General features: G+C 41.2%; 1 protein-coding gene across 1 annotated transcript in view; it reads left to right on the top strand.

Moving 5' to 3' along the window:
- RASA3 (RAS p21 protein activator 3) overlaps positions 1-14,873 on the top strand; it is a 92,671-nt gene that overhangs the window by 14,193 nt on the left and 63,605 nt on the right. Inside the window, exon 3 of the mRNA XM_035894394.1 lies at positions 7,950-8,044. Within this exon, the coding sequence (XP_035750287.1) occupies positions 7,950-8,044 (95 nt within the window). The remainder of the gene's footprint in view (positions 1-7,949; positions 8,045-14,873) is intronic.

Here is a 14,873-nt window from a genome sequence, read left to right as displayed (position 1 = left end):
CTGAACAGAAGTCAGCAGCAGCAAAGCTAAGCAGTGGAGGTTTTTTTGAGAAAAGGACCTCTTTCATTGAACAAAGTCTGTAATATTTAAAAGGAATAGCTGCTCTATGTGTATCTTCAGCTCAGCCTTAAGATACCTTTTCTTGAAGAGGCTTGAGCAAGGGAGGTTTGGAAGAGGTCCCTATGAAAAAGTTTGGTTAGAGTAGTGCTAGAATAAACTCTTTTCCACTGAACCACTGAATTCTGCAAAGAGGGGCCCTTTGTTTGCATTGCAGAGATCGATTGTTGTATTATGTCCTCATGAGACACTTCTGCTGAGGAAAATATGGTTACCCATGCTCATCCAGCAATGAACTTTCTCAGAGAAAGGGAGTTGGGGGTTGTGTCTTCCATCCAGGGAGACTAATTTTAAGTTTAGTCGTTACTGAGCTTGTGATTTTGCCTGTGTTTCCTGTGTGATCTGCTATGTTTAAGACATCTGTTTGCATTGTTTGTTTGGTTTTGAGGGGGTTTAGAGACAGAGAGATAACAGAGTGCATGTGTCAGAATGGTGAGAATTTGGCAAGTAGCTATTTTTTGAAGATGGTTGGCTAGCAGAGTTCTTTTGAATCACTGTTTAATATTGCCAGAAATATCTCTTGATGTTATAATATTGATTTCCAGGGTGACTGTAGCTCAGAGTAGGCAGGCTTTTATTTATTCAAATATGAAGTACAAGTTTGTGGTGGTAAATTCTTTAACACCCAAAATGCAACACAATGTGTGACAGATGAGAATGCTCAAGCCACCAAAAGCGGAAGGAGTGGGGGCAAGAAAATGAAAAACAAGAACCCCCTGAAACCTCTGACAGAAACTTCCGAGGAGAACCAAACAAATTCAGAAACTGGAACACATGTGTAGCAGATATGTTTTGGAACATACTGTAGTATTTGGGCATACAGGATGGGAGGATTGTGCAGATAAAGATATCTTTGAGTTTGCATGTTTGTTTATTACATTTGCATTTTCCTAATCATAGTTTGCGAAGTCATGTAGGATTTTGTTAGCTAAGCAGATACAACTCTTGAACAACTATGTCTTGGAAGAATCTTGGATACCAGTTGAAATGCAAATATAAGGAAGAAAATGCAGAGCTTGATGGATCTGAAATACGATTTGTCATTTTAGATACAATTTAGAAAATACACAGTTACTGTGGAAATAAACTAGTCTTAAGTTGCTGTTTAATTGATATTGTGTGTCTTGACTGTTACTGGCTAGAGTTTATGTACTGATTTATGTAGTATGTTGAGATGCTTTGAGTAGGAAATGTACTACTGGAAGTAATGGGAAATTCCATTTAAAATAAGATTTGTTTATTTGTTTCCAAATGATCAAACAGGAGCAGTAGGCCAATTTGATGGAAGATGTGTCTGTGTGATACATAGCATAGCTATTTCCATCTAGTTCTTACAATGAGAAAAAATATTGAGGAGATGGAGGTAACTTGAAAAACTGTCAGTTGGTACCCCTCCAGTGGTAATGGATACCTCTGGCTAGGTGCAGTAAAAGGAATGTTAGTATAGTAGTGCTGCTAAATAAAGCAAATGTTCTTTAATGATTTTGTTTTCATATTTAGTTTTCAGCTTTTTAGAAAACGTTGAATGAGGCAAGCTGTACCAATACAGTGGGACAGAAGGCTTTTCTCACCCTTTAATAATTGAGCTAGATTTAGTGAAGAAAGCCATCTCCACAATATGCCCTGAGTTGGTATTCTCCTGGCTGTGTAACAGACGGTTCAGACTGTCAGGCTGTGACCTTGAACATACAGATCAGTTAAAAAATGGGTAATGTGCCACACCAAGTCATTTAACACTGTGCTGAGAGAATAGTTAATATCATATGCCCTTCAGGTGACAAGTACGCAATTATTTATTCTCTACTTAAATCACAAATCGCATGTTTGGGTTTTTTTTCCCCCAGCACTTCATTTGTTTTGGTAACAAGATGCATGTAACTGACTTGCTAAGATCTGTGTTAAGCAAGAACCTGAACAGAACAAAATGCACTCCCTGTGAAGCTCTGAGGGGAAGAAGTAAATTCACTGTATCAAGTCTTGGCCCCAGTACTGCACTGGGGAGTAAGAATTTTCTTCTGTAAGTTTGTGGTACTCCTGACTGAGGGAGACTGGTTGGGGGTGCTGATGGGGATAGAATGGTACTGAATAAAGCACAGACATGAAATGGCTAAGCTAAGTTCTTCAATGAAGGAGCTGAAAGCCAGCAGGGAAAAGACTAGCAAGTGATTCTGCTAATTACATTTACTATAACTTAACTGCTGTAAGTCACATTCATAAAGGTTATTAGGTGTGTTCTACAGCATATTGAAACTCTTGTGGCCATTGTATCCTGGCAGGTTGTAACTGTCTTCTTGCTTAATACTAGATGAGCTGAAGCAAAGTAAGGCAATAAAACAAATTTGCCTTCGAGGGTAATTAAACTTAGCTGCTCTGGACTAAAATAGGTGAAACCAAATCATAGCTCATGGACATTCGCACAGAATGAAAACACCCTGGAATTGAAAGTTGTTTGAGGTGAATGCCTTTGTTAATGACTACTTCCAAAGCTGAGGAGGTGTGTGTTGCCACCATTCATTACCAAAGGTCCAAGCAAACCATTTACCATTATTAGGTAACTGTTGCCAAATGTAACTGAAGCATCACCTTTTGACTATTTTATTGGTTTAAAAGAAAAATTTAAAAATAATCATCCTTGTTAAGCTATGCTTCTTGCTAGCTAAGTGGAGGAAAGATCTTCCAATACAACGCGAAGCAGAGCTCAACATTTTAATAGAAAATTGTGTTCCTCTGTTTCCTCTACCCCGACCATGGCTTAGGCAGCAGTCACAACTTGGTTTACTGTTTCCGTGATGTACTGTTGGATGACATGGGAATAATAGCTACTCAGTATGGTATAAATATAGCTACTAATGAAATAAAGGAAACAGATGACACTGTCCCACAATGACAAGTCTCAAGAAGCTATAAACTAGAATTATCCTGAGAAGATTCTCTACAGTTGCATAGAAAGCCTAAAATAAATACTTTTTACATAGAATAAATTGTTAGGATGGACTCACAATATCTTTTAACATGACAGATGGTCACAAAAGCAGGAAAACAGAGTTGAGTTTTCAAAAATACATATTTTTCCTTTTTCCTCCTACAAGTACACATATTATAAACAAAACTACTGAGCATAATGTGCTAGAACCTCCTCTGTCCTTTTCTACAACCCTCCTCCCTACCAAATTGCAGTGTTAATACTATCTGTATTTGGAATATCATCACAGATCCTTCCTCCCAGCTTGCCTCTGACTCCTATAGTTTGAGCTGGGCTTTCTGTATTTTCTGCAGTACGTGACTTCTCTAAGCGGTAGCAGATGTTAAGCAGTCTCTGTCTGTCTGTTTTATGCCTTGCTTCAACCAAGCAAAGACTGGAACTGTGAAGAAGATGCAGTAGTGGATGACTTCTAGTGGCAGTGCCTGGAAGGGGCTGGTGATGGAGGGGATGAAGGAGATGGTTGTTCAGTGCAGGCAGCATGCTCAGGGTCCTGGTGCCTACTATAAGCAGACAACAATGACTGCAAGTCTAGATTTTAGGACTGCTCTCCCACTGCAACCAGCTATACCACCTTCCTCAAATGTATGGACATTTTAAGGGTCCAGATTGCAGCTGGCAGAGAATTGGTACCAGAGGTGTGGTAGACCCTGAATTAACAAGCCCAGGCATGTCCAGGGACAAGCTAATGGGCTGCATTGACTTGCCTGGGAAGAGCTTTTGAAGCTCCAGTGAGGGACAGGCACTGAGGATGTGATGCTTCCTCAAACACTTTCCCAGGTGGTATAGCTAGAAATCTCTACCCACCACTGTTGCGTATTTCTGCCTCGGTGCCCAAATTATTGACCACCTTCTATCTCCTAGCTGTGTTGATGTGACTCTTGAGTGGAGAAGCCATAAAACTGGTCAGTTGAAATGATCTAGGTGTTAAAAATGCCAACAACACCCACATGACACCTGAAACTTATTTCTTCCTCCTCCTCCCCCAGAATAGTTAATTTTTATTGTTTATTGTTTTTTAGTTTGGATTGGTTTCCTCAACAGTTTCAGTACAGCACACTGCAGGGACAAGGCTGCATGGGTGGGGAAAGTAGGCGGCTTTAAAATTGGTTTGTACCAGGGATCAAAAGTGGAATTTGCACCCTTAGGACCATCCAGGCCCTAGGGAGTAACTTCATTCATCTGTGAGCTGGCCCCATGTTTGAAATAACAGGTTGTTGGTAGATTATTTTTTCCTTAAAGAGAGATTTGCAGGAAGAGGGGGTCAGGTGTGATGTGTTACATCTTTGTTTTGAACAGAGGGCTTAGGATTTAAACATGCCAGTGAAGATCTGTTCAGTCTGAGCTGTGGGGACATAGGGTAATTGCTGCCATGTGGGTGAAAAACATGCAGGAGTGCGTGGGGTTTCCCCACCGTCCCCCAGCCTGAGCTCCTGGTGAATGTCAGACTTTGGAAAGAAATTAGTTCAGATGAGAAGAATGCTTTTACCTCATCGTTGCTGGTCTTACTGCTAAGAATCTAACTTTTAAAAATGTAACTTAAACTGAGTTTTGAAATTACACCTTACATGGTTCAGCATGCTCTGCTGTTTCCTGCCTCCTCCCATACAGTGTCTAAAAGCTTAAGCAGATGCAGACTCTCTGCAGCCTGGGGTGGCTCTGAGGAAACGAGCAGGAGTGGCTGGGTGCCTCAGGTGCAAGTTTTGGAGTCTCTCACTGCTGCTTGGCAGCCACCCAAGTCTTGAGAAAGAGCACAGGGCAATGGGCTCAAGTTCGGGAGCGCACTGAAGAACCACAAAGAAAATGTCCTGTAAATGAGTGGTGGTAAACCTTTCTGACCTCTTGTGTCAGGTTTATCTTCAAGGAGAATTGTAGGCTCTTATCTCCTAGTGTCAGGTCAAATGACAGGTGCCAACAGCTTGTGAATATTGGCCTAGATTTTACCTAGTTCTGGTGAGGCTGGAAGTTGTTTGAGCCAGGTCAGATGTAGGCCAGCTGGTGGCAGAGCAGTGACCATATAGAGGAGGGCAGGACTCTGCTCAGCACCTGGGCTCTGCCTTACGCGGGCCTGGTGAGGAGGAAGCATGTGGGTTGGGTGAGCATATGGACATGGCCGGTACAGGCAAAGAGTTATAAACAGAAATTGTGCAGGGTGCTCCTGTACAGAGGGTTGTTTAACAGGGCAGATCAAACAATCTGCCTTATCAGTAATACACCTTTGTATATGTTTAGACTAGCCAAAGCGTAGGCCCTTTTTTACTCTCCCTTCCCTCCCCTCCCCATTTTTTTTTTTCTCCTTTGTGGATCATTTGGTGTACAGTGAAAAAAACTGGATTCCAGCCAGCCCAGTCAATGAGTTTCACTCATTAATAAAACTTTCTTGTGTGCAGAGCAAACAGTGCTGTTCAAAGAGTTTCCTAATCAAAACAGTTTTACCACCATGTTAACCCTCCTAGAGCTGGAGGTATGTACCATTGCCTCCAAAACACTTGGTGCTGTGATTATGTACTGACTAGGCAGTCAGACCCGTCTGGGTTACCTTGCCATCCTTGATATATAGAGCAGTGGAACTCCCTGCTGGAAAAGGGGACAATGATAACAGCATTTATGGTACGTACGGGTGCAGATGTTGGTGAAGTCATCCTTGAGTTTTCCGCAAGGATGTCCCGTGCAAGGGTGGTGACTGTGAATGAGACTGACTGAAAGATCCGGGCAATGGTGTTTGGGAAGTGCATGCTACACTGCATTCGGGTGGAGGATTTCTGCAAGAGATTAAAGGGTACAGTGAGGATAGCAAGCAGTGAAAGTAAACAATTTCAAATGAGGTCCAAGCAATTATTGAAAGGTCATGCATTTAAATTGCTCTCTCAAAATGTTTTAGAGAAACTAGGTTGCCCACAAACTGCTGTGGTTGAAGAATAAATGTAGCAGCTTTGAAAATGTGCAGCCATCATTACAGAGATTCTCAGCAGTGTAACTTGGTGTCCTCTGTTCAACACAGTTCAGATGTCTTATTTAGCCTTTCTGCCATATTATTTTGTAGGTTTGTGTAATTTAATAATTGCTTTTCTAAGACGTTTCAAGTCTCCTATTCTGCATAGCCAATAAAGAGTCTGGTAATGAATCTGTCTTGTTGATCTCTAGTTTAATGTTTGCTAGGAGATGGATCTGGTAATCTGTAAAGGACAAGCAGAGAGAGGAGAGCACCGAGGGTGGAACAATGAAGACTTGGCAGTAATGGGTCAGTAGCTCTGTGGAAGCCAGAGCAGAAACCCTGGTGAATATTACAGAGGGCAGCTGTATGGAAGAATGGCAGAGTAGTTTAGAAACTGGGACTGGAAATCTGGGAATTGTCACCAGAAACAGCCTGAGGGTGATAGAAGAATGCAGCAGCAGCTGCAGGAGGGTATGCAGAGCAGCCCAGCAAACAGGAGGGCTGGGTGGAGCCATCCAACAACAGCTAAAGGAAAAGGCCAAAGTTTGAGGGGACACTGGGGTGCAATAACTTACTGTTGGGACTTCAGTAAGCTTTTAGATTTCTGAAGGGAGATTACTTTGTGTTTGCCCTTTTCATAGTCTTCTGTTGTGTGTAAATGTGTTCTGTTAACATTTGTTAGGGTAATGTATTACTGACCTCTGGCCAAACTGCATGAGTTTGGGAAGCCTTGGAAGTCTCTCACACCATGGCTGTGTCCATCGGTACATTTTATCTAGCAGGACTTAAAGAAAATCTTGTGTTTTTGTAGCAAAGTGGTGGTTGCAAACTGTATGTGAGCAACTTGCTTTAGCAGAGAAAGTCTGCTACCGAACCACATTGCCAAAAACCAGTTTTCTTGAGCCTCATGAATGTCTCTGACTGTCCTGGATTTTTTCACTTTGAACATGCTGCTTTGCTCAGTGCCTGGGGAACCACCCAGCCAAAAGCTGCTTTCTGAGGATCACGTGCTCCTCAGGCATGCCATGCTCTGCTTTGTATATACAAAGAAAAACTCTTGGAAGAAGTTTCATTGCTCCTCAGAGAGTGCTTTAAATAATGCCTGAGAGAGACTGGGCAATATAAAAGTTTCAGCTTTACATATATATTAGCCCTTAGCATGCATGTACATTAGTTCACAGCATAGAAGTGGCTGCTATTGTCGTAACTACCAAAACAGCTAATTGGTAGGGGTAAAAGGGGGTTAAACAGGTGAGGGGAACATCTCTACTGTGGTGCATTTTTTTGTTTTGGTTTTTTTCTCTGTACAGTCAGGGGTAGTACTTGGGTGGCTTTGGGTTGTGGAATGCAAACTCTGCAAGATTTGCGTGAGGGAGGTACGTCAACAGGGCCTCAAAATGCAGATCTGGGAATCTGATGTGACTTGACATCTCTAGTTGCTGCCCTTCTACAAAAATATATAGTGAAAAGCCTCATCCTAAAATATTGTTAGCAATAATAATGCATGGAACTTCCTTTTGGGATTGTTGTAGACTTCAGAAACAAACAGCCCTCCTCTCTCTAACAATTCTAGAGCTTTTTCTTCCTACAAGTTTAATTGTCATGTAAAAGAGGTAATAATGGTATTTTTACTGTAAGCATGTTGCGAGCTCACCCACAGAGCCCAGTGCTTCGGTCTGTTAGGTGAGTATGATGTTAGGACTTCTTTTACAATATGAAGTGGAAAAAGCTGCTCATCAGAAAGAATTACATACTGTGTATAGAAGTATGCCCTGAAGAAATCTTTCCTTGCTCTGAACCCTTTCTTGAATAAGGCAGTCCTTAAATCATTGTTTTAAAACTTGTTTTTGATGGAAATGTGCTTCATGGGAGCTATAGCATGTCTTAAACGATGCTTCTGGTTTGTTTTATTTCCAGGAAAGGTAGCTATACAGAAAGAAGATCTGCAGAAGTATCATAACAGAGACACCTGGTTTCAACTCCAGCATGTTGATGCTGATTCAGAAGTACAGGTGAGATTATCTTGGCAAAGGAGTATTTGTAACAGGGCCATGGCAGCTTTATGGGTTCCATGGCTCTAGGACAGATGTGTGGCTTCCCTACAAAAAGGAGGCATTGCTCATTAGTAGGGTTTAGGTTTCAGTGATAGTTGCAACTTGTGTGTGTGTAAGTGAATTACGACTGTGTGTAAATCAATGGGGCCCAGATTCTGCCTGCAGAAATAATTAAAACTATGTGAACTATCAGGGTCACTGATACAAGCAGGGGTGTGGTTATCTCAAGTATCAAATAACTTCAAAACCCTATAAATAAATGTTGATTCCTTAGGGAGCAGAGCCAGCTCGAAAATTGGATCTGCAGGTACTGTTTTAAATAATTATGTAGGCATGTTGTCACAGGAATGGCAACAAATACATTTCAGGCAAAAAAAACACTCCTTGCCAAATTTTGCCAAATTTTCAGGTTTGACTGCTCCAAACCATGGGAATGCTGATAATTATATCACTTCAGCTCTATTTAGGGTTTGATACTTTGCAGATTTTGGTACACAGTTACACTTCTCTTTTTTTGTACTTACCCTCTTTTGAAGCAGATTCCATTTTCTATTGCAATATCAGGTCTTATGAAAACAGTCATAACAAAGCAAGAAATTAAATTATGTAGCAGGATATCAAGTCAATATAAATCAGCACAGTATTTGCTGGAAAGCTTGTTCTCTATTTGTAACTGTTTGTACAGTTTATCACTTCTGCTCTTCGTATCTTTACAAGAGCCCACATGTTAAAAGCTGTTTCTGGGCTCGATGATAAGCATTTATTACAACTAGTGTAAATATGAACAGCACTCTGATGATTTTATCCATTTACTTAGATGTTCTGCAGTCTCTTATGTTAAGTAGTCTGCAAGAGGGCTTTGTTTTCCATTATAGTGGGAGCAGATTGGTAAATATTTTGTACAAATTCTTATGCAAGTGAAGATAGCCTAATGAAGGAGTATTTTGTGTTTGTATCTTTTTTACATTTTTTTACATTTGTGGTATCTCAGTTGCATCTTTTTCTAAACACTTAATTTTTCATTTGTAAGAGAAAAAAGAATGTTTGTGTTAATGGTAAGTATTTATGCAATGTTACTCAGTTTTTCTCCAATTTTAAGGAAAATAATTTAAGAATTTTAAATAGTTAGCATTTGTAGTGAATCATGCAAATACTAGTAGTCAAAAAGCAATTTTAATGTACCAACTATCAATTTTATAATTCTAGCAGTTGTCCCTATTGGCCACATAATCTAGTGGATTAAACATTTAGCTGCGTGCCAGGGAACTCCTGTATCTTAATTTGTTTTTGTGGGCCAGTGGCCTTAATACCGTTTTCCATGTTGTAGAGCACTTCACGGTTATTTAGTTATGCATCACAGCACTGTATTGAGGTAAGCTACTGTCACTCCCACACTTTGAATACAGTGAGAATTAGTGTCAGAAAGAATGGTACTTGCTTGAGGCCATATAAGTCAGAGTGAGGAATTTAAAAAAATAAAATAAAATCAAAGAGACCAGGTTTCTAATTCTTTCTAACTCATTAGGCCACGATATGAAAGAAACTGGGTGACAGCAATAAGCCTGTGTAGGACTTCACTGTGTGCAAAGCCTGAAAATACCCAGGTTTTAAGCAGACCAGTCAGCCCAGTCAGAAACTGAAAACCAGCTTAAAATCAATGGATTATTGAAATATTAGTGATCTTGGGTGCCGTGGTTCTCAGGTACCTGGTTCTGGGATACATTTGGCCTCATTTTTCAGAACAGAGGGACTGATTTGAAATTAAGGATAACAACACTTCTGGTGTAAAAACTGGTATTTTGAGTTGTCTATCTGAACTTTAATGAGTGGAATTTAAAATTTTCTTCTTGTCATGGTTTGGACCTTGCTTGTATGAGTTCCAGAAATGGTACAGATTATCAAATGGTAATACTATTTTCTGTCTTCATGCATAGAGAGGGAATAGTAGATGATGATGAGATTGCTCTTTTTTTGTGAGTGCAAATTAATACAACAACCAAACAAATAGAATTCTAATGTTAATGGAATTTGAGTGGATGTCTTAATAGTTTTGTGCTGTTTTCTCAAATTTTATTCAGAAGCTATAACTAAGTATTTTGATGCTGTACAAAAAAAATAAGCCTGTATATTAAAAAAAATTGTAAGCGGTAACCATGTATAACTCCATCAGACATAGCTGCCAAGGTGTTTAGCTTGAGGCTTTGCATTCAGTTTTATGGTTTTCTAACATTGCTAATTCTTGATGTCTGATCAAGATGTTTTGTCTTGTCAGGAGTGCAAGGTGAGATCATGACTTGATAAACTTTATGGCAGATGAGGATGTCACTGACAGCAAGACTATGTTAATTGTCAGCCTACAGAGATATGAGCATTATTGTCAGATGCTTTAATAGCACATCCATTTATTGCTTGACAGCAAGATGTACTGGAGTCCAGCATGCTCATCTTGAAGAAAAAATGAGGGCATTGTCCATCTAGGCTAAGACACCTGTAATCTCACCACCACTGACGCTGTTCAGCGTGGGGCACAGTCCCATGTGAAGCAGTACAGGTGCTGTGCAGCTGCTCAGCCCACGGATGCAGAGTGGGCATTACCCACCCACGTGCCCTTTGTGGCTTTGGTTCATCATTTGGTCTAGCAAACTAGCTTATTGAGATAATCAGTGTAATCAGGTGCACCTGAATTTCCTTTGGGTGGGTGGGTAACAGTAGCCATCAGGATACAGCGCTGTGTCATTCAGCAATGGACTGTAATTGCCCCTTGAGGTCGACAGGCTTTTATTCTGCTGGTAAATCAATGCCCCCACATCTTACTGGCTGGCTGTGCTTTCACTAGTTTGAAAATAATGTAATGTATTGCATAGTCTGCTATAGTCCTGTCAGTTTATACCCTGAATGCTGTTTAGATACAGCCTGGGTGATGAAACTGTTGTGCTGTAAGTGGTTTAAGTTCAAGCTGCTCTGTGGAGAACAAATTAATTAAACTCCAGCAAAACTGTATTTTGTGTTTGGCAGACAAATATGAAATGACATGATTTCTGAATATTTCTTTTTAAAATATACTAGAACATGTTAAATGCTATCAGGAAGACTTACTATACAGAGTGCAGAATGAAACTTGACAGCAACCATTAAATGCATAATTTACGGCTTAACTTTCCCAACTGGAAAACTTGTTCTGAAAGTATGAAGCTGTAACCAGGTGGGTTTGTGCAGATTTAGTTGAAGGAATTTTAAGTTCCCATTTTCTGATAGAGCCTGCCTACTCCTTAGTGGGTTGGTACCATGCCTAGAGCTAAATACTCAGTGTCTGACAGTACAAGCGCTCAAAACATTTCAGTGGGAAGTAAAACTGGAACTGAGCCATTACTGAAAATGGTTTAACTTTTGGATTGAAATAGACTATGAACAATCAGGCAGCCTCAGCTGGAGGGGAGGGACTAGCAACAGAAGACACAACTTTCTAAGCTGTTTGAAGTCAGTAAGAACGTGATGTTGCACACTTTCCATGGAACATGTCTCTTTTCTACTAGTCATTTGTCTTTCAGGACCTGCTGTATTCTCATTCTCATGCTTTTTGAGGGCTGGGAGCAAAAATTGCCATGCTATTGTGTGTACATCTCTCTTGATCCACAGATGTTTGCCTTTCCTTTGCATGCTGAAGTTCGCCCAACAGTAACTGATTCAGATATTTGCCTGGGGCTGTAGATGACAGATGCTCTGAGTGGTCCATGTGTTCTCAGTGGAATTTAAGCCCAAGTGCACGTGTGATCTTTAAAAGGCCTTTCCTGTTTTTGAGTAGTTTTCCCCTTCATTTTTTTCCACAGTAACTTCAGCCCTGCATAGTTCAAGTCTGTTTTGTGAAGTTTGAGCTTTGCACCCCAAATATCCTTTCTGCATGTGTAATCAGAGAAGTGGTTAAAGATCCAGAGGCATCCTGATTAATACCAAAATACAGCAGTGTACTCCAAACCATCTAGTCTGCATATGCCAAAGTGGGGGAGAAATGCATGAAGAGTTAGATCATTCTGACATGTTTTCCTGTGCAGGCTCTTGCTTTAAAAGTTCCCCTTTTCAAGCATGCTTTAAGTTACTTCCTCCACAGCACTGACAGATGTGAAATGGTCATGTTCTCTTACAGCTAAGTTCTCAGCATTAAATGACAGTGCTTTTCCAAAGCCGGTCATGCTCAAGGTCTTATGTAAAACTCATTGTTGGAGGTGAAAAAATCTGACATAAAAACTTGAAAATTGCTCATTTCCCCTTCCTCCTCGTAAGAACTTTGATGTGTCTGAAACATATCTATTTGGCTATCAACTTCAGAAAAAACAAAGGCATGTAAAGGGCAGATAACCAACACTGAGGAAGCAAATTGTCTTGCATTTTAGCCTTCTGTACTCAAAGCTTTGTGCAAAAGATTTACTGATGTTAAGAAATACTTTATTCAGACACCAAAAGCCTTTCTTCCTTCTTCCACCACATTAGCATTTTGCCTACACAGGCCTTTGGTTATTGTGATTAAATTTGTTCTTGAGTATGGACAGATATGAGTGTCAGATGGTGGACTATGCATCATTGGTAGAAAACATTACTTAGGGGTATGTTTGGAGAGTACACCTAAAATCCTTTTGTTGTGCTGGAAATCACTGCTGGGTCTGAAATGCTTCCTGTATATTAGCTAGAAGAATGTATCCAGGGCACTCTGTGCTGCTCAGAAAAGCTCTCCTCCTTTGTCAGCACCTTCCCATTGCATGCAGAATCTGTATCCCAAATGTCAGGCTTCATGAATGAAATCCTGTCCTTGCCAGGGTGGGAGTTTTGCCATGACTTCAGCAGAGCCAAGCTTTCACCACAGGCTTTTGAATTAGCTCTTCTCCATTCAGTCCTGCGTGACAGTTAGACAAGTTTATCCCAGATCTGCCGAGGAAGCTGGAAATGTGCTACTCTGTTATATTCTTTTGCTCTACCTTCATAATATTGTGGAAGTTGCCACAGTCTCTCCCATATCTGTCTGCTTCCTGTTCTGTATAAATCAGTGCTTTTTATGTAGGTAGAGCAAATCATGTTGAACTGGAATGGCTCTGATGCTAATTGTTACTTTTCTGAAGAATATGGGTTTGAAGATAAACTAGGCTGAGCAAATTGTCTTTAGGAGCAAATGTATAGGGCTGTTTCACTCCAGTGATTGACAGAATTATCTAGTCTAGTAAGCAGTAAAGAGCATTGCATGCCCACTGTCCAACACTGAATTAACTATCTTTGTGTAGGTATTTAAATGCTTCTAGCGTAAAGATGGGTTGCTGATGCATTTTGTATAACCTTGTGGTGGTTTGACCCTGGCTGGACGCCAGGGGCCCACCAAAGCCGCTCTATCACTCCCCTATAACTGGACAGAGGAGAGAAAAGTAGATCAAAAGGCTCATGGGTCGAGACAAGGACAGAGAGAGATCATTTTATCAATTACCATCACGGGCAAAACAGACTCAACTTGAAAATAATTAATTTATTATCAATCAAAATCAGAGAAGGAGAGGAGAAAAACTGCTAGATCTTAAAAACCTTCCCCCCACACCTCCCTTCTTCCTGGGCTCAACTTCACTCCCAGTTTCTCTACCTACTACCCCCAGCAGCGCAGGGGGACGGGAATGGGGGTCGAGGTCAGTTCATCACACATTGTCTCTGCCGCTGCTTCTTCCTAGGGAGAGGACTCTTCCCCTGCTCATGCATGGGGTCCCTCTCACGGGAGACAGTCCTCCACGAACTGCTCCAGCATGGGTCCATAATTTCCACGGGATGCAGTCCCTCAGGAGCAGACTGTTCCAGCTTTGGGTCCCCTGCGGGGGTGGATATCTGCTCCCCCGTGGACCTCCGTGGGCTGCAGGGGGACAGCTTGCCCCACCATGGTCTTCACCACGGGCTACAGGGGAATCTCTGCTCCAGCGCCTGGAGCACCTCCTCCCCTTCCTTCTTCACTGACCTTGGTGTCTGCAGGGCTCTTTTCTCTCGCATCCTCTCACTTCTCTTCTCTCTCTGGCTACTGAGCCGCAGCTGGTTTTTTTCCTTCTTAAATATGTTATCCCAGAGGCGCTTCCACTGTCACTGATTGGCTTGGCCTTGGCCAGCGGCGGACACAGGGAAGACTTCTAGCAGCATCTCACAGAAGCCACCCCTGTAGCCCCCCCACTACCAAGACCTTGCCACAGAAACCCAATACAAACCTACTGTAAGCATAGGTAGGTGCAAATTGTAAAAAGAAGAAACTGCTTCCAGCTTTGGTATCAGCTTTCCACCACACACAGGAAATAAATGGGTGTTACCCTCTATTTTACGAACAGTGGCTTTTAGGTTTCTCTCTTCTAGTTGTTTTGAGAAGATATGAAATCTCTGTTTTGATAGTGTGGGAAGATTCTCAAGGCTACATGCATACTAACAAAATTATTTCAGAGAACTGAATCATGCATCAACAATGGTAACTAATGTTTGTGATAAACAAAAAGACCAGTTATGATCAGATCCTGCTTGGTGGCAAGACTTCCTCCCCACGTGAATGTAAGAGCGCAATGTTCGGACTTAACAGTGCAAAGGGACAAGACAGTCTATCCGGTTTTGGTCTGTTATTTTTAAAAAGGTAGTCTGTAACGTGGCATGCGGTAAGGCACACCTACTGCTGAATAATAAATTTACATTATTTCAAAACAACATACCTAGATTCAGTGTCTTCAGAACACAATTTGTCTGGGGAAATGAAAACCAGGTGGCTTTCATTTACAATATCTACATATTGTAT

Source organism: Egretta garzetta, unplaced genomic scaffold (assembly GCF_000687185.1).
Source record: "Egretta garzetta isolate BGI_Z169 unplaced genomic scaffold, ASM68718v1 scaffold5, whole genome shotgun sequence".
Lineage (NCBI taxonomy): Eukaryota > Metazoa > Chordata > Aves > Pelecaniformes > Ardeidae > Egretta > Egretta garzetta.
The sequence above is the reverse complement of the archived record's forward strand: the minus strand, read 5'-3'. Positions and strand labels throughout refer to the sequence as shown.